The sequence below is a fragment of the Nomascus leucogenys genome, chromosome 8, assembly GCF_006542625.1.
Source record: "Nomascus leucogenys isolate Asia chromosome 8, Asia_NLE_v1, whole genome shotgun sequence".
NCBI lineage: Eukaryota > Metazoa > Chordata > Mammalia > Primates > Hylobatidae > Nomascus > Nomascus leucogenys.
Window position 1 is genome coordinate 4,247,743 of NC_044388.1, and position 24,739 is coordinate 4,272,481.

The 24,739-nt window shown below is 47.5% G+C and overlaps 2 protein-coding genes across 6 annotated transcripts in view; both read left to right on the forward strand.

Moving 5' to 3' along the window:
* The window catches only part of RAPGEF3 (Rap guanine nucleotide exchange factor 3), a 30,928-nt gene extending 28,853 nt beyond the window's left edge, over positions 1-2,075 (forward strand). The window contains exon 29 of the transcript XR_004031263.1: positions 1,984-2,075. The gene's annotated coding sequence lies outside the window, so the exon portion shown is untranslated. The remainder of the gene's footprint in view (positions 1-1,983) is intronic.
* On the forward strand, positions 1,995-20,770 carry ENDOU (endonuclease, poly(U) specific). Of its 5 annotated transcripts, XM_003252245.3 has the most exons (11): positions 2,023-2,074; positions 3,939-5,136; positions 9,630-9,752; positions 12,308-12,373; positions 12,846-12,983; positions 13,444-13,615; positions 14,005-14,204; positions 17,115-17,228; positions 17,882-17,988; positions 18,727-18,869; positions 19,584-20,770. In XM_003252245.3, the coding sequence occupies exons 2-11, from the start codon at positions 5,082-5,084 to the stop codon at positions 19,699-19,701; spliced, it is 1,236 nt and encodes a 411-aa protein (XP_003252293.1). In that variant the 5' UTR covers positions 2,023-2,074; positions 3,939-5,081; the 3' UTR covers positions 19,702-20,770. The 5 variants fall into 5 exon arrangements, with proteins under 5 accessions (XP_030672548.1, XP_030672551.1, XP_003252293.1 ...); XM_030816688.1 differs by lacking the exon at positions 3,939-5,136 and having other exon boundaries at positions 1,995-2,074; XM_030816687.1 differs by having other exon boundaries at positions 3,939-9,752.
* The last annotated feature ends 3,969 nt before the right edge of the window (positions 20,771-24,739 follow it).

A 24,739-nucleotide genomic window follows, 5' to 3' on the forward strand; every position in this document is an offset into this window, starting at 1 on the left:
TCCCGTCATTGTCTTTGAGGCCAGAACAGCCCAGCTGTGCCAACATACCTGGGGCGAGAGGCAGCCCATGTTCCTCATGCCAGCAGCCAGCTGCGGGTTGGCCTTGGGCCTGTCTCTCTCTTGATCTTGCCCTTACTCACTCCCTCGCTGTCTCTCTGAGCCTTCTTATCGCTGTCTGCCTGTCTTGTCCACTTCTCTTTGTTCTCATTGTGCCTCTAGACCCTCTTTAAAGCCAGTGGAGTTTGAGGACATGCAATAGTAATTTTATAATCATTACTGGGCAGTGTAAAACAAACATTAGCACAGCTGGCAAAGAGTTTAGGCAGGTGGTTCCTTTGGGATCCTAAAAAAGCAGGATACAGCTGAGATCTCTGTGACATTGTGGATTCAGAAACTGCTGGAACTGTCCAATCCCTGTGGTGGCTGCCCCTTGTAGGGGTGGTGCCAAGGGTGGCTTGGGGGTTTAGGTCCTCCTAAATTTCCATTAGGCCCCAACAAATATACAATATAGCTTAAAAAAAAAAGAAACCCAGCGTATTTGTTATGAAAACGCAACTTTGAGATGAGTCTCTAGACCCCGCATCCCCCCTTTGGATAAACTCTGGAGCTTCACAGCTGCCGGAGACCCATTTGCTGTCCTCTGCTTTGCTAACCATCTTCACTGAGTCTTTAATAACAAGTGGGGCTGGAAGACTGACTAGTGCCCTGATTCATTTACGTATTGATTCATTGCAGGTCCCAGGCACAGGTTGATAATTATCTGTTAGATTCTAACACACATTGGATGGCAATACAAAGGGCCCATGAGGCAGGGTCCCCTTCTCAAAGAACTTCAGAGGAAAAGTTAAATGGCGGCGCAGGGGTTAACTGACACCATGTTGGCAGCAACAGATAGTCAGAGATGACTGTGCTGTGTCAAAGGCACACAGGACAAATATGGACAACCAAGTTCATAGGCAGGAGAGATCCTGTGGGCTGGAGAGAGGTTAGGCTTTGTGGAAGAGTGAATTTGCCCTGGGGCTGGAGGATGAGTAGGAGCTGGACAGCTGAGCAGGGAGGGTGGAGGAGGGTGTTCCAGGCTGAGGACCAGCATGGGGTGTGGCTGGCAGAACTAGAAGTGCAGCATGGGACTATGTGATGAGTGGGCCTAGTTGGGAGGTCTGATGGATATGCTCAGCCCAGGCAGTGAGTGTGATGCTGATGGCAGGGCTGCCCACAAACTTAAACAAAAGCCTGGGAACACAAACGTGGTATACACCATACTAACCAATGTGGGAAAGAAATCACACATGGAGCCGCTTCTAAGACACATTCAATAAGAGCAGACGTGGGTGACCATCCTGCGCTTCTATCCTGTGGGCCAGGGCAGCACTCCCAGGAGAACCAGCATCTTCATGTGCCAGGGTCCCCTTGGGAGGTGAGTCTGTGCCTCTCCCGTGATGGGCCAGCTGCAGGGTCCTTCTGCACTCAGGTCCTCTGCTGAAATGACGTGGCCTTGGTTTTGCAGGAGAACGAGGATGGTAGAATAGACTGGCCTGGGCAGGTATCCCTTTTAGTAGTCCTCTGGGTCAGTCTCTCTCATGGCCTGTTGATCCTGACAGATCCCAGACCACCTGTGGTAGCCCAGAGATGAATGAGGCCTACTTCAAACAATGGCCTAATGCTGAGGCTTATCTGGCCTCTGTCCCACCAGAAACCAATCAGTTCCAGGAAGGGTTTTCCAGCCTGGCCTGAACCCTGCCAGTCTGATAACAGCATAGCCCCTGACATGCAGTGAGCACTCGATAAACATTTGGCTGATGGAATTCCCACCCTCTCCGTCTCTCCCAGCTGAGTGCCTCCCAAATCCTTGCCCAAGCAGCCTCACCCTCTTCCCCACTCTCCAAACCTCCACAGAGGCCACAACTGCACCATCTCTGTTGCTATTCTCATCACTGAGACACCATCCCCCATGCATCTCCCTCCACTCTCTCCCTACCCCAGGTCTCCAGGACCCAGCCTAACGTGATTCCCAACTTGCTGGCTGGTCTCACTGTGGCTTCTTGGGAAGTTTGCAAGGATGGAAGTTTGCAAGGTACATGTGAGTAGCTAATGGCAGGGGGTACTCAGAAAGAGGAGCAGCAGAGTTCTTGGTCCACAACAGGCTAGCAGGGAAGAGAAAGCTGCCTGAAATCTATCTTAATGTATCTCTCTCTCTCTCTCTCTGTGTGTGTGTGTGTGTGTGTGTGTGTGTGTGTGTGTACACACACATATATGGACATCTAAGTTTATGAGGCATCTTTGCATGAATATATATTGATATATTTTCATTTATTGGCTTAATGGATTTTTTCTGCGTTTGTCAGCATGTCTTCGGTTATAAAATCTAGGGTTTGGGAATCCGATCTGCGAAGAGGGCGTATGAGCAGCCGTGGGAGGGCATATCCCAATTCCCCACCCCTCAACCCTCAGCACCAGAGGCATTGAAGGAGAGGCAGGACAAGCACTTAGGGTTGTTTAGGGAGTTGCGACATCCTGTGAGAAGTGGAACTAGATGGCAGTTGAGGTCCCTTTAATCCCAGTGAATTTAAATCTAGACTGCTTTGTATAGTAACCAGACATGATTAAGTGGTGGTTCAAAGTGTGATGTTGTGGGGCAATGGAGCAACAGTGCTTATGAGAATGACCCCTGGTCAGGTGGATCTGGGTTGAGGCACAGCTGCATAACTTAATGATTGTGTGCTCTGGGCATGTCTCCTAATCTTTCTGTGCCTCAGTTTCTTCATCTGTAAAATGAGGACAGCAATAGTACCTATTAAAGTTGTAGTGAGAATCAATGAGATAAAACATATGATAAGATAACACGCGCGGTAAGTGCTCAGTCAATGTTGCTGGTGGTTGTTAAGGCTGTTACTCTTGTTGAAGGATGTAGTTTTAAACACTTGGGTCCTCAGATGAACCATCTGGCTCTATGGAGTCATCCTTAACTGTCTTCCCCAGCTCCCATCCTTGCTCCCGACCTAAAATTCCACTAATGGGGTGAGAGCTCCTGCCCTCAAAACGCCATCCCATGGCCAGTTCAGCTGGACACTAGGAGAATCTAGCTAGGCTGTACTCCACTCTGACAGCTTTGGCTTCAGCTAGGGTCTACCCAGCTGGACACTTGGAAGGGACAGACCATTCAGTCCCAAATTCTGAGGCATCATTGCTTCCCAGGCCAGCCAGTGACACCGTCCTTTGTCCCGTAAACAACAGGAGTCAGAGATATGTTTATGTGGTGCCAACCCAGGGAGGATGAGGATTCTGAGGGGCAGTGACTCTTCAGCCTGCTTTTGGGTTGTGTAAATGAAACCTATGCAAATGAAGCAGCCATTTCTGCTCTTACTCCTTCTAACCAGCTTCCTTCTGGGAGAGAAGGGCTAGGCTCACTCTTCAGTTGTGCTTCCGGGCTGGATGCAGTGGCTCATACCTGTAATTCTAGCACTTTGGGAGGCCAAGGTGGGCGGATCACCTGAGGTCAAGAGTTTGAGATCAGGCTGGCCAACATGGTCTCTGCTAAAAATACAAAAATTAGCCGGGTGTGGTGGTACATGCCTATAATCCCAGCTACTCGGGAGGCTGAGGCATGAGAATTGCTTGAGCCCGGGAGATAGAGGTTGCAGTGAGCTGAGATCACACTGCTGCACTCCAGCCTGGGCGACAGAGAGAGAGATTCCATCTCAAAAAATATATATATATTACACTTCCGGTGTGAGCCCCTTGTAAAGGTTGCTTGCCCTAGGCTTGTCCTTCTGTCTACCCCTGAGTCCCTATGTTTGGAATCCTCTCTACACAGCAACAGGTTGGGGGATTCTCTTTAACCCACCAGCAACTGTTCAACCTGGCACATGGGCAGGAAAACTCGAGATTAAAGTCTGAGAACCTGGAAGGGATTGTCAGATCCAACCCCATCATTTCAGATGAGAAAGCTGAAGACCAGCGAGAGGAAGAAACTTCTCCTGCTAAAGCACACTGGAAGAAGACGTGCTCCACTCCCAACCTCCAGAAAAAAATCACTGATAGAGTGGCCTCCACTGTTCACCAATTTTGCCTTTTTATATTATAGTTTTCTTGCCTGAGAGGGATGAGAATCCCCATGCAGTGCTCTTTCTGGCAAGAGCATCATACTTAGCAGATTTTACCTTTATTATCGGGGAAAACTGGACAGTCACAGGGAGCTACTCCTCTTCTTTTGGACTTGGAAACAAAAGAACCTCACTGGGGAGGAGTTCCTGAGGAGAGGAGTGTAAGTGGGGGTGAAGGGAGTGAAACCCTGGGCTCCCAGGGGAAGAAGAGTGGGCCTTCAGTTGCCTTTAAGAGGCCTCTTGCCCCTCCCCTGCCTCATAAGGAATCTGAAACATTTAAACCCCAGAGGCTAACTCAATAAGAGTCATTTGCATAATATTTTAGGGTGATTTAGCCATGCGCAGCTACATGTGGCTGATTTAGCTATGCTGGGCTTGGTGGTAACAAGAATAGCCCTGGTTCTGACCGACACATCCTGTATCTCTCTGTCCAATGACCCCAACCCTTGCTTGGGCACTTACTGTTTGTCAAACTTGGACCAGTCACCTTACTGTGTGCCAGTGTCATGCTAAGCTCCAGGAATTTGAAGATGAATCCAACCTGTGGCCCCTTGGAAAGTCAGGTCTGAGACTTGGAAGTAGGTGTCTGGCGGGGATCACCCAAAGATCAGCCCATGGGTATCCCTAATTTGGACAAAGAACCCTCCAAACTGGACCCATCTTGGTGTGCCTGCCTGCATGACCTATTTTTTAAGCTGCAAACAGCTAGCATTACCTGTTCTCAACATCTGGCATTACCTACCTGCTTAGTCACCTTCCCTCAGGCTTCAAACAGCTGTAGGGCCCCACCTCCTAACCATCTAGGGTCCCTCCCTCCCCTTTTTCTTCCTGAAAGGATCTGGAGACACCAGCTCCACAAGTCCTGGTGTCTTTAAAAGGATCAGCTTGAGGAATAAGGCTCATTTGAGAGCTGTGACATTCATCCGACGCTAGTGAAAGTCCAACAGCCACTCCCTTTTTGGCCTCCAACTGGGCACCATGAGGGCCTGCATCTCCCTGGTAGTGGCCATGCTGTGCGGCCTGGCCTGGGCTGGTAAGTCACTATCTGGCAGGCATGGGATTGCTGGTGGGGCGGGATCTTGCCTAAAGAAGCAGAGAGTTGGAGAACTTGGTAGAGGGTAGGGCCGTGGGACAAGGGAGGGTGAGCTCTGTCCTAAGCCCGCAGAAGATTTTTGGGTTGTCCTTGTCTGAGGGTGCAGGTGTTGTTCCCGGAATGGACTGGACTATGTGGAGAGAGTTGCAGGGCTGATGGTCTGATTTCATGGAAGTCCCTTCTTGACACCTTGGAGGATCAGCCCCAAACATCCCTTAGTCCAGCCTGAGTTTTGATCTCCCCAAGATTTTGTTGTCCGGGGCCACTGTAAGGTATAAAGCTAGGGCTGGGGTCCACGGGGTCTGAGTGGCCTGGCTGCCCTTGGTCACTCCTTCCACTGCCTGGTGACAGGTGAGGTTGTCTAGGGTGTGATCTTACTTTGGGTAGAGCCTTAGGAGGTGGGCAGGCTTAGGAGGAAACTGAAAGGGCCCCTGACCAGGAGGTGGGCCACGTCCTATCTGGGGCTGTACAGGGGTCAGAGGAATGGATCTCTGTTGCAGTGTTAGGAGAATTAAAGAATACAGAAGGGACCTGGCCCACAGTTATGAGAGGTCCAGGGGATGGGACTGGCAGAGGAACAGGACCATGTTCCTGTTTAGTAACTGTGCAAAATGCTGGTGCTGATGTGTTAATTGGTAGCTAGTGGGTAGGTGGGAAGGAGTGCCAAGGGAGGGGCTGAGCTGAGGAGTGTGGTGAGAATCCTCCTCTGCCCACAGGACAATCCTTCCACTGGGTTGCTCCTGTGTAGGACTGTGGAAAGGATTAAATGAAATAATATATGAGAAGCACCTGGTGCAAAGTGAGATCTCAGTGAATTGGAAATTCGCTATGATTATGACTATAAATATTCTTGGGAGAAACTTCCACTTGGGGCCATTTCAAATTGGGTTGTGGAAAGGAGACCCTTATGGGATTTCTAAATGGAAAACCCCTGGAAGAGGAAGCTGTGCCTCCCAACCATGGATGAGATAGTGCGCCTTACCAGAAACCAGCTCTGCCTGGGCCCTAGTGGGTGGACAGGCAGTGGGAGAGCATGAGTGTGGGCCTGGGAGCTACCAGCCTCAGCCCTGTTGGTGGGGAGGAAGGTGGAACCTGGGGGCTTAATGTGTAGGGGTGGCCAGCGGGCTTGGCATATTCCAGCCTTAGGGAAGGAGAGCAACTCTGGATATTTGGTCCCTGGGGGGACATCCCTGAGGGCAGAGGTAGCAGTGGCTTTAGAAGTGCAGGTGGAGCTCTTGCTGCTGGGTCAGAGGGCAGTATCTGCTTTGGCTGTGGGATTGATGGGGAAGTGAGGTCAAGTGTGTGAGGCTTCCTAAGGTGGCAGGGAAGAGGCTCTGCACTTGTCGATACTATCCCAACATCTCAGAACTGAGAGGCAAGAATAGGAATCACATGGGGAATCATTGACAGCCTCAGGTCCTCCTTTATGAGTTGGATGTCTGTGGAGAACCTTGGTTGATTTTTTTGGTTGTGAATGGAGGCAGGAAGCTAGTCCAAGGGGTGAGGCTTCTTAGTTGACTAGGACTCCATGGAAACAGCATCTGGGGCCTTCTGAGAGGTACAGACGTGTAGGATGTCCCAGTCATCAGAGGGGCTGAGCGCCAGTGTACAGGGACACTGTGTCCACCCAGGCTTGGGACCAAGCTTTCTTGATAGCCAGTATGGATAGGGAGTGGCTGTTCTGGCATATTGAAGTCTTAGCAAGTGCAGAGAAATCGAGCATTTCATGGGGGAATGGAGGGAGAATCTGAACCTGAGAGAGGAAAGGCTCAGATGAAGAAAGGCAGAGAGTCAGAGAGGTGAGGCAGAGGAACAAGAGGCACAGGTTACTAGAGCAGTGATTCAGGCACCCGGCTTGGGGAGCAAGGCTTATTCAGAGTGTTGGTGTTAATGGTGCAGTGTGGGGATGCTGGAGTGAGTTGTTAGGGTGACTAGTCACTCATCAGAGTGTCCCCAGAATGTCACAGCAAAGTGCCTTTGAGGAAAAGTTCCTCCCACCCCTGCCCTCCACTGTCAAATCCCAAGGTCACCTTGAAGCAGACTAAGTGCACAGAGAAATGTGAGCAAGTGCTGGCGTGGGGCTCTTGCTGGAGACAAAGCTCTTGAGTGGAGATGAAAGAGCCCACTCAGCTTGGGCCGGCGGGGGTGCTCTCTTGCACGTCCAGCTGACTGCTCGCTTGCAACCCTTCTCAACTGGTGCCAGCTGCTAGAATGAAGTGAATTCTTTCCCTGGACTCTGCTGATTTGGCCCATTAAAAACATTGCCCTGATTTGCCTGAATTCTCTCCCTTTGGATTCTGGGTGTACTGCCAGGCTGACTGAGCAGGGAGCTGATGGGCTGAAAATTTCTCCTTAAGATCTTTGCATTCAGGCTCCAAGGGAGCATCATTTAACATTCAAGAGGAGTTCCTGCGGGCTTGAAGGAACAAGTGGCCTTGGGCCTGGTCTCTTTTAGGGACTGGAAACCTGCCTTCCTGGCCACCTTGGAGGCCTGACAATGCGAAGTTGTCTGAGGACCCGGGTTAACCTTGACCCGATGCCTCTCTGATGTAAAGAATACAGAGCTGTAGTGATGAAGTCAGCCAGGAAACCAGCAACACAGATGTGCTGACAACCCAGCCTAAGGGATGGCCCTGTTGAAACCCTGGGACAGTGTCAGCTAGATTAAGTGTGTCGACAGGGCCACCACACAGGGAAGACTGCTCCAGCCAGTCTGAACACTTGTCACTTGGAAGATGGGCATGAAATATTGCCACCGTTTATTCACCTAACAAATACTTCTATGGTACTACTATGTGTCACTTGCTGTCCTAAGTGCTTTACACATATTAACTCATTTAATTCTTATATTCTATGAGATAGGCTCCATTATCATCCCACTTTTACACATAAGAAAACCAAGGTACAGAAGTTCAAACAACTTGCTCAAGATCACATAGCTAGAAAGCAGCAGAACCAGAATTCCAGCCTCAAGCAGTTTGGCGCCAGAGTCTAGGTTCTTAACTTCTCTGCTATCCTGTCCCTCATTAGACACAGTATCAACCCTAATCCCAGAATCCAATACTAGGGACTGGTAACTAAACCCAACCTCTAATATTTAAGCTCTAACCCACTCCAGGCTTAAATTAAGATACTATGCCTGTATTGAATCATAACCAGAACCAAGCCCCCAAACAAAACAGGGATTATTCATCTTTTTCTCATCCTGACACATTCCTCAACCCTGAATGTCATCTTAAGTCTATTCCTATTCCTTACCCAAATATCAATACAAAATAGTTAATTTATCAACGAATCTAATTCAAGCCCAAATCCTAACTGTAGTTCTTAACCTAACTAACCCCAACCCTGGTCCAAATTAGGCTTCAGTTTCCTCACTGATACAAATTCTGATGCTGATGGTAACTCTGACTCTGATCTTGACATTCTCTGTAACCCACAGTATGACCTCTGAACCCAGCGTTCGTGAAATCCAAACCTCAGGAACCTCAAATCGAACAAAGACTCTGTTATCACCCTTAAATCCCAGAGTGGATAGTGGGTTTCCACTGTTCCTTCAAAATGTCTTGTCTTATGTCCCTTGCGACCAAAAGCTTGTTTCTGCAAACCATTTGGCTGCAGTAGGGGATGTGGTCTGTGGTTACATAATAGAATGCTATACCAGAGCCCAATTCTCACCCGCACCCGCCTCATTCCCCACCCTGAGCATAAATTCATCTGAATGTACTCCAAAGACAGGAAAGAACAGAAAGATGTGACACAGGGGGAAAGAGGGTGCAGAGAAGAGCAGAAGGGGAGAGAAGAGCAAAGAAGCAAAGAACATAACGGGGATGGGATAAGAGCCAGGGGAGGGTCAGGGGCAGGGGACATCCCTGGGGCAGCATGACATGACAGGTGAAGGGGGCCTGTGGGCTACACCCAGTTCACAGACCTCTTTCTTTGGCGTGCTTAAAGTGTTACAAGGTTGGAAAATTTCACATAAAAATGAAGATTTATCTTGAAAAAAAAAAGGGGAGGCTCTGGCAACACTGAGCCCACATCCCAACATGGCAACAATCGGCTAGAGCTGAGCATCAGCTGCGAATTTCAGATGGAGCATTGCTCTCAAGTTTGTCACGGTCTCCATTTCTTCCTACTGCCTCATACCCTGCTTCTTTACTTGTTTATGTTATGGGCCTAACCCAAATAGGCATTTGGGTTTGTGACCCTCGTCTCTTTGATGAGCCTTGAAATATTTGGTGGGTGTTGGATGGTGGGGAGCAGGCTTATGTTGTGCACGGGAGGCTGTGGATGTACTTCTCCCTTGCAGAGATTAATGCCCTTCCCTGCCAGGTACACTCCTGCCCTGGTCTGTGAACCCTCCTGCAGGAGGCACCTTGGGGAGGAGAACAGGGTCTCCATAGAGCTGAGTTTGTGACCTTTACTGCCCATAGGAAAAATGGAATCCTGTGCATCTCGATGTAATGAGAAATTTAACCGGGACACTGCCTGCCAGTGTGACCGCTGGTGTCTCCGGCATGGGAACTGCTGTGAAGACTATGAACACCTGTGTACTGGTGAGCCTCCTTGTGAGACGAACGCACGTCCAGCCTGTCTAAGGGGCCACTGGCCTGGGTGTCCAGCAGGCCACAGCAGCGTTCAGGACTGACAGGGGCTCTAAGGGTCTGGACAGAAAGCACTGAGGGACAGAGGCAGGGTCAGGAATTTGGCCACCACTTTTCTCAGGTTTTCTAGGATGCCCCCAACTTAAAATACAGTAGATGTCATTTACCTAGAATTTCTGTCTGAACTATGAGTATTAACAATATCTTGAAAGTTTAAGTACCAAATTCTAAAAATGGGTAAAATGATAAAAATAATATATTAGTATGTATGACATTACTAATTGTTATTCAACACTTTAAATCGCAAAAATGTAAAAATGGTAGCAAACTCTCACAACTTGTGTACCGCCAGGAAGACTGCATGGTGTCACAGTGACGGACACGATTCATACCGCTCTTCCTCTAGTGAAGGGACCACGTGGCACAACATCCCCATACCATCATTTCCAGCCTACAAATTAGAACAGGACATGCACCACCTTTAACTGCATAGTTTTAAATGAATACTTGAAAAAAATCTTGTATGAATAATCAACTTGTTTAGGTGCTTCCAATGTTGTCAACTCCCAGATTAATGATCTTCTGCTTTGTGACACAAAGCCTTGCTGTCAAGCCATGCACTCTGACTCCCAGTTTTGAAAACACGGTCACTGAAGGCACGTTAGGTAATGGCCATCAATTTCACTGCATAATCGTTGCACAGGTTGTGCATTGCACAAGGGAACCTGGTTAAGCAGCAAGCTGGACCAAAATCCAGTCTGTATCCTTCTCATCAGGTTTTGTGCCCTGGTGAAGAGTTGTGTCTGCTGAGAGAAAGGAGTGCGTTTTCTGAATTTGCCCAAAGGTGGTAGCCAGTCAAGCGCCCAAAGAGCTGCTTCCATTCATATGGAAGCTTTTTTTCAATTTATACAAAAATACCATATGTATTAGTCCATTTTCATACTGCTCTGAAGAAATACCTGAGACTGGGTAATTTATAAAGAAAAAGAGGTTTAATAGACTCACAGTTCCACATGGCTGGGGAGGCCGCACAATCATGGCAGAAGGCAAAGGAGGCGCAAAGACACATCTTACATGGTGGCAGGCAAAGTGCGGGGGAAGTGCCCTTGATAAAACCATACAATATCGTGAGAATTATTCACTATCACGAGAACAGCACAGGAAAAACCTGCCCCCACGATTCAATTACCTCTCACTGGGTCCCTCCCATAACACGTGGGAATTATGGGAGCTACCATTCAAGATGAGATTTGAGGGGGGACACAGCCAAACCATATCACCATATAAGCATATGTATTATACATTTGCACCACATATATATTAGCACACACACATATACCTCCTTCCCCAGGCAGGGAGACCCAGGCCCAGGGATCAGCCGGAATCAGGGCCTATGCCTTTTCTGCTGCCCTTGTGTCCCCACTTTTTCTTACCATTCAGAAAACACAGGAAGGCTTGTTCACCTTGGACCATCAGGCTGGCATTCAAGATAAAGGCAATACCCAGCGTAGTAGCCATTTCATCTTCAAGTTTCTGATTTGCAACTCAGAACCCCTTTCCAACAGAAAAACATATTGGAAATGATGGTTAGGATTCCAGCTCAGCACACAAAATTCTGTTTAGCATAAAATGTGGCTGAATTCAGAACTCTATGGATTGCCAGCACTTAGAACACAGCCTGACACATAGTAAGTGATCAGAAGATGTTTGTTGACTGAAGAATAACCTGACTGGTAGTTCTGATGGTAATAACTTCCCAGCAAACTCACTAGTAGATTCTGAATCACTTTGTAACAGTATTGTTTGTTGGGTATGTGGAGGGGGGGCTGGGGGGATTATTCCACGGTGTGATGAGAGAGGAACTCAGAGTCCCCAGGAACATTTCTCCCCCTGCATCACCCCCAACCTCAAATCCACCCTTCTCCACCCAGAGCTGAGCTACAGTCACTCAGCTTGCAGGTGAAGGGAAAGGGGCAGCAATAGGAATGTGCTTTCCTGAACATGTCCTTTCACTAGACGCAGTCTTTGTGGCCATTTCCAAGTGGGGCAAAGAAAGAAGGGAAGTTGGAATCTCAGGAAACAGTGCTTATTCCTTGAGGCCCTGAGAATTTACCCTGAACTCTGATGAGAAGTTTTCCTAGGTACAGGACGTTCCTAAGTGAGGGCCTTGTCATTAGGACAGCATCAAGGCTCTATCCATCTGTCAACTTTTGTTAAATCAGGGTTTTCATCACCAAAATCAGAGTTTTCAATCCAGATGTGTCACCTGGGGAAATTATTTTCCTTTTTTATAAGTTTTCTATAATGTGTCTTCCATTGGAAACATCTTCCATTTTCTGTTTTCATCCTCATTATTTGGTGCCTGTCCATTGGACCCCAGCCCCTGTTCAGAATTTGCTTCCAGTGCTCTTGCTTGTCCCCTGAGGCTGGGGAAGCAGAGAACCAGAAAGCAAGCAGCAGGGGAATTCTCAGGTTGTTGGTGACTTTCTTTTTCTATCTACCTGCAGAGGACCACAAAGAGTCAGAGCCAATGCCACAGCCGGAGGAAGAGACAGAAGAGGCCCTCGCCAGCAGTGAGCCTGCCTCCCCAAAGAGGGGCCCTCAAGATAAAGCAGGAGGGACATGAGGGTGACAAAGAGGGGTGGCCATGGCCGTGGCACCAGGCCCAGGCCTCAGCCAGATGACAGAGGCTTGTTGGACTCTGGGAACCTGGGCAGGAAGAAGCCTGGGGGGCTCAGCCAGCCTGGGGGGCCATGGGAGGAGGGTAGCTAGGAAAGAGAGCCGGAGGCCTGGAGAGGGAAGTGGAAGAGATTTTATTTTTAGAATGAGAAGATTAGAAAAACAGCAGGCCAGAAAGTAAAGTTCGGCATCAGAAAGGACTTCCTGACTGTGAAGGGTGTGCACGAATTAGGTTTGTTTGTTTTTCTTCCCTGGAGATCTTGACTGGGCAGAGTGAAGAGAGCCAGGCTAGGGAGGGACAGCCTGTGGGGCGTTCAGAGTGACCTCTAGAGGTGAGCCCGGGACACACCACCCCTCTCTTCTCAGACTTGTACTGGGCACCCACCTCCTGCCGGGGCCGCTGCTACGAAGCCTTTGACAAGCACCACCAATGTCACTGCAATGCCCGCTGCCAAGAGTTTGGGAACTGCTGCAAGGATTTTGAGAGCCTGTGTAGTGACCACGGTTAGTCTTCTGCTCCCTTAGCTAAGCTGCAGAGACAGAAGGATTTTAGAGCAGGTTCTCAACGTGTGGTCCCTGGACCAGCAGCATCAGCAATGTCTGAGAACTTGTTAGAAACGCAAACTCTGGGGCTTCACTCCGGGCCTACTTAATTAGAAACTCTAGGGGTGGGACTCACTGTCCTGTTCTACCAGGGCCTTCAGGTGATTCTGATGCATGCTCAAGCGTGAGACCCCTTCTAGGGGGAAGGGGTGGGGGGACATTCTGTGCGCAATGCGGTGTGGTGATTTTACAGGTCCTTTAGGCTCTGGGCCCCTGTCCACCACTAGGGTGTCCAACTGTGGCCCCCCTCTCTCCATGCTGGCTTCTTGAAGGTGCCCAGGAGGGGATGCACACAGATAATTTCCTGCCCGCCCCCCTTTCCCTCTGGCTCTGAGGCCATCCCCCTCCCAATTCCTCCCAGAGGGCTTCTCCCACAGCAGTGATGCCATAACCAAAGAGGAGATTCAGAGCATCTCTGAGAAGATCTACAGGGCAGACACCAACAAAGCCCAGAAGGAAGACATCATTCTCAATAGCCAAAACTGCATCTCCCCGTCAGAGACCAGAGACCAAGTGGATCGCTGCCCAAAGCCGTAAGTTCCCGCAATTCCTCTTTCTACCCCCCAGATCTCGCCCCTATCCTTGCTTCTTTGGATGCCTCAGCTCTTTTATCCTCAAGTCAGGCAGGATCAAAGGGACAGCAGAAGAAAATAGGTCTCCAGAGACAAAGCCATCTTAGGGCCTGTGGATATCCAGTTGGGAGGGTTTCTGTGATTGGCCAGGCTGAGGATAGAACAGCTCTTCCAAAACGTGAGGTGGAAGAAAAGTGACCTGACGTGTGGCTTTCAAGAGTACCTGAAGTGCCCCCTCGGCTCCTGAAACCAGCCCTCGCCTGTCTGCCCCTGGCCTGTCTAGAAGTCTCTGGAGGGGTCGCTGCCCCGTGTTTGGGGCTCTCAGTGGGGTTCCCCTCTGCCTCCCCCAGACTCTTCACTTATGTCAATGAGAAGCTGTTCTCCAAGCCCACCTATGCAGCCTTCATCAACCTCCTCAACAACTACCAGCGGGCGACAGGCCATAGGGAGCACTTCAGTGCCCAGGAGCTGGCCGAGCAGGATGCCTTCCTCAGAGAGATCATGAAGACAGCAGTCATGAAGGAGCTCTACAGCTTCCTCCATCACCAGAGTGAGTGAGCACCCCCAGGTCCCAAGGCGCATGAGTCTGTCTGAGGGAAGCCAGGTGGGTGGGGGCAGGGAAGGTTAGGAGGGCAGGTGAGGAGGCAGTGGGGACTCTGTGGAGGTTAGTGTACATCTAGGAGGGATGAGGGATGAGGCCAGGGGGAAGCCAAGGAGAGGTTAGGAACCCAACCAGGAGCTGGCACATCCTCTGGCTGGTTGGCTTGGAAATCACCCCACCTTTGACTTCATATTAACTGCCTCATGCACGCCCACCCTCTGCTACAGTCTCAGGGTTCTCTGCCGGGTGTGAGCCTCCCCTCACATCCCACCCCCACCCAGGGCACGTCTCAGCCACCTCCGCGATCCCGGAGTCAGCACCATGTTTCAGACAGATAGAGTCGCTGACTCTACTTCCTCCTCCTGCACCAAAGTCCAGGAATCGGGTTGGCTAAGTCCACCTTTTGGCTGGGGAAACAACATCAGAAAATCAACAAAGGTTCAGAGAGGGAAGTCCTATCGGGAAGAGTTGTGGTTGGAAAGCCTCCAGATAGAGACGCATTTGAGTCAGACCAAAAAAGATTTTGGCCGCAGGACTTCTTGGCATGGAGTTGTGTTTGTTACTGTCCTGCAGATTCCTTTCCCAAACTCCAGGCAGCTGGGCTTTGTCTCAGGGGTGGCTGTGTCCGGGTATTCCCTCGTTGTCCCTGAGAGTGCCTTGGCTCAGAGCTGCTGCCTCCCTTAAGAGTTGGTGACACTGTTTTTAGGTAAAGTGACAGTGACACAGGAGTGACTCTATGAAGAAGTTGCAATCCTGTGCTGCCCCCTGGCGTTCTCTTTGTAGTAAATACACAAGAGAATCTTGGAGGCCTAGACTGAGCAAGGGCTTTTCAAATGAGAGAAACGGAGGCCAGACAGGCTAGACTTAGAATCTGAGGCCACAAATGAGTTGGAAGCGGAGCTGCGGCTGGAACTCAGGGTTCTGATGCCAAGGCCAGGCTGTCCCGTTACTCACTCTCTCCTCACCTCTCTCCTTGTCCAAATCCCACTTATCCTTAAACTTCTATGATAGTTCATATCCCACCGCATTTGTGAAGGCTGCACCTGCCCCAGCTCCCTCTGGCTTTCGGCACCTCTGCAGAGTTTGGAGTGTGGTCCACAATGGCCTTGGGCCAGAGAGACTTGGTTTAAATCTTGGCTCTGCCACTTGCTAGTGACTTGACCCTGGGCAATTTATTTGACCTCTTTGGGACTTCCCTTTGAAATGGGGTTTTTGAGGATGACTGCTTATAAAGCACCCAGTAGAAAGCCTGGCACTCAGTCCTTGCTCAGTAAGGGTAGCTATGCAGTGTGTGAAACCATTCTCTGTTATTTCATGTATATTTAGTCTTGTTTTCCAAATGTGTTTTAAGTCCTTGAAAGGAAGGAATATGTCTGGTATCTCTTTTGTATTCACCATATAAAATTGTGGGCAGTAAACAGTCAATCTTTGATGGTTCCCTCATTGAAATCTCAGCCCTGAACTTTCCCAAGGGTCTTTTCAACATCTCCACTTAGCTATCTAACCAATATTCACACAGAACTTAGTGTATAAAGAATTTTTGGTTCCCATCAAAAATACCTGCTCCTCTCTGGGTCTTCCCCATTTCATAAATGGCAACATAACCCATCCGGTTGCTCAGGCCAAAAGCCTAGTAGTTAGATTTAATTGTTCTCTTTACCTCAAAGTTCCCTACCCCCATCTCCTCCATCAGTAATGTAATGTCCATCACTCCCACTTCAAAATATGTCCTGGGCCTACTGCTTCTCTCTCCTCCTCTGGAGTTAACACCACCATCTAATCCCCATCAACTTCTTACATGGACAAAGCATGAGCCTCAAAACTGGTCTCTCTGCTTCCACTCACACCACCCCATTGCCTTTTTAACATACACAGTCAGGGTGATCTTTTAAAAGCTCCCATCATACAATTCCCCTGCTTAAAATCCTTCAGTGGCTCTGCACTACCAAGAAGCTATAGAGTTGTTAAAGAGATTGGTCTCTGGACCTAGACTGAGTGGACTCAAGTGCTGTCTCTGCCTTTCATTAACTGTGATCTTGCATGAGTTTTATACTTTGTCTGTCTCAGTTTCTTCATTTCTAAGTTGGGGATAATTAGTACCAAGCTTATGTGAAGATTCAACGTGAGGATTCAGTGTTACATTGAAAGCACTTAAAATGGCAGGCACTAGGTGGACAGAAAGCGATTAGTAAATCTAAAACATTTTTGTTTTATTTCTATTCGCCTGAGATCTGACCTTCTTGCCATGGCTTGAAGGATCTGACCCTTGGCTGCTTCTCAAACCTCCTCTCCTACCACTCTCCCCTCCTGCTCCAGCCTCACTGACTTCTTTTAGTTCTTTGAATAGCAAACTCAAGTCTGCCTGGAGCCTTTGCTCTTGCAGTTCCCTCTACACGGAAGAATCTTCCCTACAGATCTTTGTGTAGCCAGTTCCTTATCCCTCAGCTCTCTGATCAGTGCTACCTTCTCACAGAGGCCTTTCTGATCTTCCTTTCTAGAAGACCCCCCAACTCATGTGCCAGACCTTTCCCATCATTACAGGCTACTCTGCGTCATAGCACTGATCTGAAATCATATTTCTTATTGTTTATTTATTATTTGACTCCTCCATTGGAATATAATATAGATAGAGACCGTGTCCTTGCTATTCCCAGCTGAATCCTCAGCCTTTAGATCTGGATCTGGCACAAAATAGGCATCCCATAGATAATCATTAAATAAACAGCCGAACACATTTGTTGATTGAACCCATGTGTTTCTTGACGTGTGGGAGCAAGTAGCTCTTCAGGTCTCTGTTTAGTGCTCCCAGGACCTGGCCCTGCCTCCCATCTCCAAAACCCTTTGTGTTCCTCTCTGCAGATCGCTATGGCTCAGAACAAGAGTTCGTCGATGACTTGAAGAACATGTGGTTTGGGCTCTATTCAAGAGGCAATGAAGAGGGGGACTCGAGTGGCTTTGAACATGTCTTCTCAGGTGGGAGCACTTCTCTTGGAAAGAAAGAGTTGGAGGGATGAAGAGGAATGGCTTTGCTCAGGAGCAGGGCAGCCCTGGGTGTGGATTAATCAGCAGTCCAGCCAGCTAGCAGGGAGGGACCCATGCACTCTCCCCTGCCCATATGGCCGGGGGGAGGGTGGGGTGTCTGAGGAGCCATTCTGAGAAACAGTCTTTTCTGGAGTACCTAAGGGGGAAAGATGACCAGATGCTGGGGCTCCCAAGGGGGTACATCTAAGACAAGACATGTGTCTGGGAGCAAGTTTGCCTACCTCTGAACAGTCCTTTGCTTCCAGGGCCTGGCCAGCTGCTTCCCAAGAGGGCCATGGTCTGTTCCCCACTGTTCTACCCCATAAAACTCCCACCAAGCCTGGCTTGCTGCTGGAGTAATGGCTGAGAGAGGTCATCAGGATTACCAGAAGGAAGGATTCTCCCAAGGGCTTGAGCCAGAACGGGGGCCTTCCTGAGGTGAGAGATAGGACTGTGAGAGACTCTGGGGACTCACAGCAAGGGGCCAAGCAGCTAGAAGTCAGAGACTAGAGAAGGGGGAAGCCTTGGCATGGGGTGGAGAAAGGGGATTGGAGGAGAGGGTGGGGAAGGAGCCCAGATTATCCATCTTGGACTCTTTATTATAGGTGAGGTCAAAAAAGGCAAGGTTACCGGCTTCCATAACTGGATCCGCTTCTACCTGGAGGAGAAGGAGGGTCTGGTTGACTATTACAGTCACATCTACGATGGGCCTGTGAGTACACGGGCTGGAAAAGCCTTGTCAGTGCCCAGATGTCCTGCTCTCACTCTGCATTCCAAACCTTTGACTTGTCTCTCAGCCTGACTCTCGGGGGCAGCCCCAGGTGATTGTGACTATCACGTCCTCACCTGCTGGACAGCCACTTTAGCCAGCCAGGACACTGGAATTCCCTTCCAAACAGTGAAGGCTCTAGAACTGCAGGGGACAGGAGGCAGGAGGCACCATATCGGGGTGGGAGTCTGGGGCCTGGGGAGGATTCTCAGAGGGAAGAACAAGATATGCAATTACTCCCTGCCTTAGTTTCCTTAGAATGTGGCTGAAAGTTTCAGCCTGGCTAGTCTGAGCTAAACTTCATACACTTTACAAGACAGAAACCTTTGCTGCCCGGTACCAGGAAATAATTTGGGGGCAGTAAACGGTCCTTCTCTTCCATGTGTGAGGGCCACTGGGAACAGTGATGTCCTTGACATCCAGAGATGGATCCTATGGATAGTGATTTGGCCCTTTCTGGTAGATGTGCACTGGCAGCTCCAGGCAGAGGGTCCGGGTGGGCTCAGACACCTTAGCAAGGCAGACGGCCTCCTCTATTTAAAGAATCCAGTCTCCCTGGAAGGTTCACACAGGCCCCTAATGGACCCTCAACGAATACCATCTGACTGTTGCCATTGGGCACCTGTTCTACTCCACTCTGTGGCACTCACCAGACCCCCTTTTCTGCCCTTCCCTCCGCAGTGGGATTCTTACCCCGATGTGCTGGCAATGCAGTTCAACTGGGACGGCTACTATAAGGAAGTGGGCTCCGCTTTCATCGGCAGCAGCCCTGAGTTTGAGTTTGCACTCTACTCCCTGTGCTTCATCGCCAGGCCAGGCAAAGTGTAAGGATGGGGCCAGCCAGGCCTGGGGGGCAGACTGGGGCTGCAGGCTGTCTTCAGCCATCACAGAGTCAAGAGACCTGGACTCTGCCACAAAGAGGCTGAGAGGGCTTGGACAAATCTGTGCTTTGGGCCTCAGCTCTCTTGCTTGAACAATTAAGTTTTTGGATTGGTTTGGTGGCTGCCAAACTTCATCTTAGCAGCAAAACTATCTCCCCTCATTCCCCCAAAGTGAAATCTTACATAGGACCTTAATATATGAAATAGAAATGGAGTTGTCCTAGAGCTCTCAGCCTCTTTATTTGTCCCCTGAGGCTACTTAGGGGAACCTAGAGCCCCAGAAAGTACCATTAGGAACCACTGGGCCTCAAGTTCTCTAACATTCGGACACGTTGAGTTCTCCCACTTCTGAAACCCTAAGCAAACATTTAATTTCTGAGGATTTCACCTCCAGAATCTGGGATTTTGGAATATTGCTCTGGGAAAGATGAGGAACAGCATTCTTTAAGAACATAAGAAATAAGGCAAAGATTTTGAAATGGCTCCTTGCACATGGGGAGCTGCAGGCAGCTGCTGAAGAAAGCAGTGCCAGCTCTGTCTTTAAGGCTGTTTAAGCAGAATGGAGCCCTTCTGCTTCTGTTGGGCTTGATCCTTCCAGCCCAGGGAGAGGCAGGGTGAAGTGGGGAGCCCCTCTGATTTCAGGCTCTTTCCCCACAGCTGCCAGTTAAGCCTGGGAGGATATCCCTTAGCCGTCCGGACATATACCTGGGACAAGTCTACCTATGGGAATGGCAAGAAGTACATCGCCACAGCCTACATAGTGTCTTCCACCTAATAGAACTTCGAGCCAGAAAGGGGCATGAGGGCTCTTGCAAGACTGAAGTGCTATCTTCTCTGGACTAGAGAGAAGAGGGAGAGGACCGGAAGGGATCACCAAATCTCAAAGCAATTGAGAAGCATTCCTAAATCCCAAAGTGCCCACAAAGGAAACAGATAAAATGCACAAATTAGAAAAATGTGGATAGACAGTCAAACCTTTATCCTCTAGAATTTTGGCAATGTTGACTAAGAAACAGAGTCCAGGCAGAGAAGGTAGGAGCCCTCCATAGCTCTCTGCCCTGACGTGTGGGGGAACTAGGAAGAAGTCCTTTGACCTTACCAGGCCTCATGCTTCCCTTTAATGTAAAGGGAAGGGGTTTGCCCACTTTCCTCTTTTTGGGGTTGGTGAGAGGGCAAACCCTGATATTTTTACTGTGAAGGTGTTTTCAATTGTTCTTAGGAAGAACAGCTGATAGAAATTCAAGATTACTATAATGGCTGTTATTATACACAGCTCTGTAAACTACAACTCAGCCCTGTGTTGGGGTCCTCAAAGAAGTAAGGCCACAGTAATCAAGCAAGGGCCTTTGTTTTTTTCCAGAGTTAGATCCTCTCAAAACAGAGTCTGGGAGAACTCCAATGCTGAATGGAGAAGGGTAATAGGTTGGTGCAGTGAATGGGCTGGGGGTGGGGTGGCCTTCTCCAGGCCTGAGTGTTTTTGTGTCCAGCTCAGTATCTGCATCAAGAAGTTTCCCACTTGTGGATGTTTAGTGCAGCCACAGACTTGTATTTTGATCCCCAATTTTTTTTTTAAAGAGTTCTCCTCATAGGAGGACGATTCAGCATCAGAGGAAGAAGGAACCCATAGCTTGGTGTCATTAACATAATTATTTTAAGGCTTATCCAGCAGCCATAATTTGAATAACTCTAGAAGACCAGAGAGACTGTAGTTCCCTATTTTAACCTCAATTATGCATTTGTCCCCCAACCCCACTGAGAACTAAATGCCGTACCACAGAGCCGGGTGTGAACTATGGTTTAGAAGGTTCAAGTTTCCAATTAAAGTCATTGAAGAAAACTTGAAATGAGCGTGTTCTTTGTATATGGCCTCCCTCCACTGTTTGTCTCCCTGCCTTTTCCCTGGAACAGGGCTGGCAGTGATACTTTTGCTCTAGAGTCTTTTCAGAATGGCTTGAAGAATGTGGTATCTGGGTGAAGTCTCTGTTGACTCACTAAGTCTCTCTAGCCAAGAGGGGAAGAGAATTCTGTAATATGAAGAGTGGAAGGAGCATTGCATACAGATAGTGAGGCAGCGGGCGGGGGGGCGGTAAATGGAGATTGGTGGTCCCCATCCCCAATAACCAGTCCCCTTGATCACATACACAGGAGTATACGGACATTTCTGGATGTATGGATGTAGCTTCTGTGGTTGCAGAGGATGACCACACTGGGGCAAGAGGAGATGCTAAAGAGATACAGAAAAAGACTTCTTATCTGTAAACAGATTACTCAAGCCACAATGCTAGAAAACGGTCAGGTATGAAGAGATACCTCGGGCAAGTTCATAGACTGCAGATAGATGAAACAGGGCCTTGTCCTGCCCTTTCCCAGAGATGTTCACAGTCAATAGGCAAGACAGTGAGTCAGTAGAGCACAGGGGTAACAGGTACAGACTCTGAAGTCATGTTGCCCAGGTACCTAGCCAGGCTCTGTTGCTTACTGGCCATATGAGCAAATTTCTTAATTATTCAGATTGTTTCCTCACCAGTCAAATGGGGATAATATTACCATTGTTGTGAGATAAGGAATGTGAAATAACATGCTAGTCTTTTCTTAGAGTAATTATTGTCTCACTTATTATACAGATTTAATTTTATACTGGGAGAGGCAATTTACTATCCCTGCTATCAGCCTTAACCTTCACCTACTGGTGCTCAGTACTTGTGTTCTTCATAGGCCTCTTCAGAGGTCTTCCAGGTAGTCCAGTAGGAGACAGAAAGACAGAAATGCAGGAGAGAGTACTGTATTCCAGGGTCTGGGCCTTAGCTTTGCAGGAGAGAAAGGTAAGAACTAACATTTGTTAAGCTGTTACCATGTCCCAAGCTGTGCTAAGTAGCCCCTTTATATTCATTTTCTCACTCTGGTGGGTATTTTTATTATCACTTTAATTTTACCTAGACAACTGAGGCTCAGATTAAGCCACATTCTTAGTCAGTAGCAGAATCAGGATTGCAAAATTCAACCCTTTTCCTCATGTTGTAGTGAGCCTGGATTTCTAGTAGTATCTACTCACTTATTCATTCATTATTTTTTGAAGAATATTTATTAAGACCCCTGACAGAGGCTGCTGGTTACCTCTCAGTATCTGCTCTCCTCTTCTTCCTTATTCACTGAACTCTCAGTTTTTAGGTATACAAATGACTGTCAAGAGCACAGACTCTTGACCTCCCTTGCAACCAGAAGTAGGCGTGTGTCTCTGTCCTCACCAATGGCATGCAAAAGGAAGTATTCTTAACGGGCAGGGGGTACCGTTATTCCCACTCTTGCCCTTTTCTGCTGACTGGATTTCAGACAAGATCGTGGGAGCTTGAGCAGCCAGCTTGAACCATGAATGAAAGCCATGTGCTGAAGATCACAGAGCAGCCAGGAAGGAGCCTGGGTCTCACACTGAAACTGCCACACTAATCCTGGATTGCTTATATTCAGTCTTATATGAAAGAAAAATAATCTTTCATGTTTAAGCCACTCTTATTTTGGGCTTTCTGTCACATGCAACCAAACTTAACATAGTATCTCTATAACAGGAAGTCCCAAGGTTCATTTTCTTCCTAAAGTTACTTAGCTAATACTTCCTTTCTTAAGATTTACATTAACTGTCAGACTCTTTAACTATTTGAAAGATCCCAATAATTGTTTTGGATATTAAAATTAATAGCATTTACAATCATTAATTGCAGCATTTTATTGTCACAATCATAAACACTCCTGTTTATTTCCACTGACCATTACAATTTCAACACATAAAACACATAAAGAGGTCTGTCTCTTTGAAAATAACTCCTCAGGTATTAATGATAAGTTCAATTGAGATGACTGGAGTAAATGAATAACAGAGACATAAAAGAAAGGCATTATTTACACATTTTGTTGAAATCCATTTGAAGATAACTGCCAATAGACGTGGGGAGGTCTGCATGGAATCTAGGAAAGAACTTAAGGTGGCCTAGGTCTGAGCTCACAGGAGAGAAGGCTGCCATTGCAGGCATGGGTTTTGTGGGACAGCAGGAGCCTCAGAATTAGGTGATGATGACCATCAAAACCATTTGATTAACTTTTCTCACTTTGACTCTATATTCACTAAGCTACTTCTGATTATTATGTGGTTTGAGAGAGAAAAAGAGAGAGAGAAAAGAGGGGTCACCTAAGGGTCTATGAGGTTTTACTAGAGCAGCCAGCTAGCCCCCGTATCTCTCTTCTCAATCAACTCTGCCAGAATTAATAAAACAAATGTGGTTGCTTTTGTTAAAAACACCAATAAATCAATATTTGCTTTTAAATACTTAATAAAAAATTCTTAAAAGTCAGTTCTCTATCTCCCTAATACAACCAAAGAATCATTTCATTAGTAAATATTTTGACGTACACTGAATGATTTGACTACTACGATTTTAAAATATAAAGATACCAATAATTAAACAATGGGAAGGATGTGCTAACGATATGACCTTGTAAGACAGCACCCCAGCCTAGTTCTTCATTGATCAGCACCTGGGTTAGTGGCTTCCAGCTTCAAACGCACAGCTGTATCCTATGCTTTAAAAAATTCTGATTGGCTTCACTCAAGACTAGTTACATCAGAATCTCTGGGATAGGACACAGAAATCAGTATATATATATATATATACTGTATATATATACATATACTGTGTATATATATACTACATATATACACATATACTGTGTGTATATATACTGTATATATATACTGTGTATATACATACTGTATATATATACTGTATATACACTGTATATATATTGTATATACACAGTATATATAGTGTATATACAGTATATATATAGTGTATATACAGTATATATACTGTATATACACTGTATATATACTGTATATACACTATATATACTGTATATACAGTATATATACTGTATATACACTGTATATATATACTGTATATATATACACATATACACACACACACAGACACAAACACACACACACACACGTGTATATGTATACACTCCCTAAGTGATTCCAAAGTTCAGTCAAGACTGAGAACCACCGATCTGGATTTTGAGGATAATATTTGAGGTTACAGTCCTGTTTTAAACGGAAAGTTTCATTTGTTTGTGTTTGCTTTTGTGGACTTCTGCAATTATTTTTGTTTTGCTTTCGTTTAAGAGTTGTCATTGCAACGAAGACTCCCTCGCACGGGAAGCAGAAGCAAAAAGTGTTAAAAGTTTCGTTCTTTTTTCTCTGCAAGCCAGAGCATATCTAAAGACAGACTGTAACACTGGCACATGTCAAAGAAAGACTCAGAGATAGATTCACTTAGAAAAGGAGTTTACTTGCAAAAGATGCAAGGAATTAGATGGAAGGACTAGTCTGCCAAATACCAGTACTTAAAGGGGAAAAAAAAAATCCCCTAAAATTGCCAGGATTACCAGTTGACAGTAGTCTGTTCATGGTGGAAAAACAGTAACTTTCTCACATGGTTATTATACTCACAAAGGTCAGACAAATTAATGTCACAAAGGTCAGACATTAGCAAGGTAAATACTAGGGATTAAACTGTTTGGAGTCCAAGGAAATATTCAAGGCTTTATTGTTTTGGAGATCAGAAAATCAGGATGATCCTGCAGTTTTTGGGTTATCTCCTATTAAGTTTAGTCATATTGGAAGCAGACAGAAGGCTCAGATATTGCTTTTACATACCCTCAAGCCACCAAACTGGTTCCATCCTGAGAAGGAAGTCACGAAGCTGACTTCCTGCGCGCGCGCCAGCCCAGGCTAAAGGGGGCGGGGCGAGGCCGCGGGG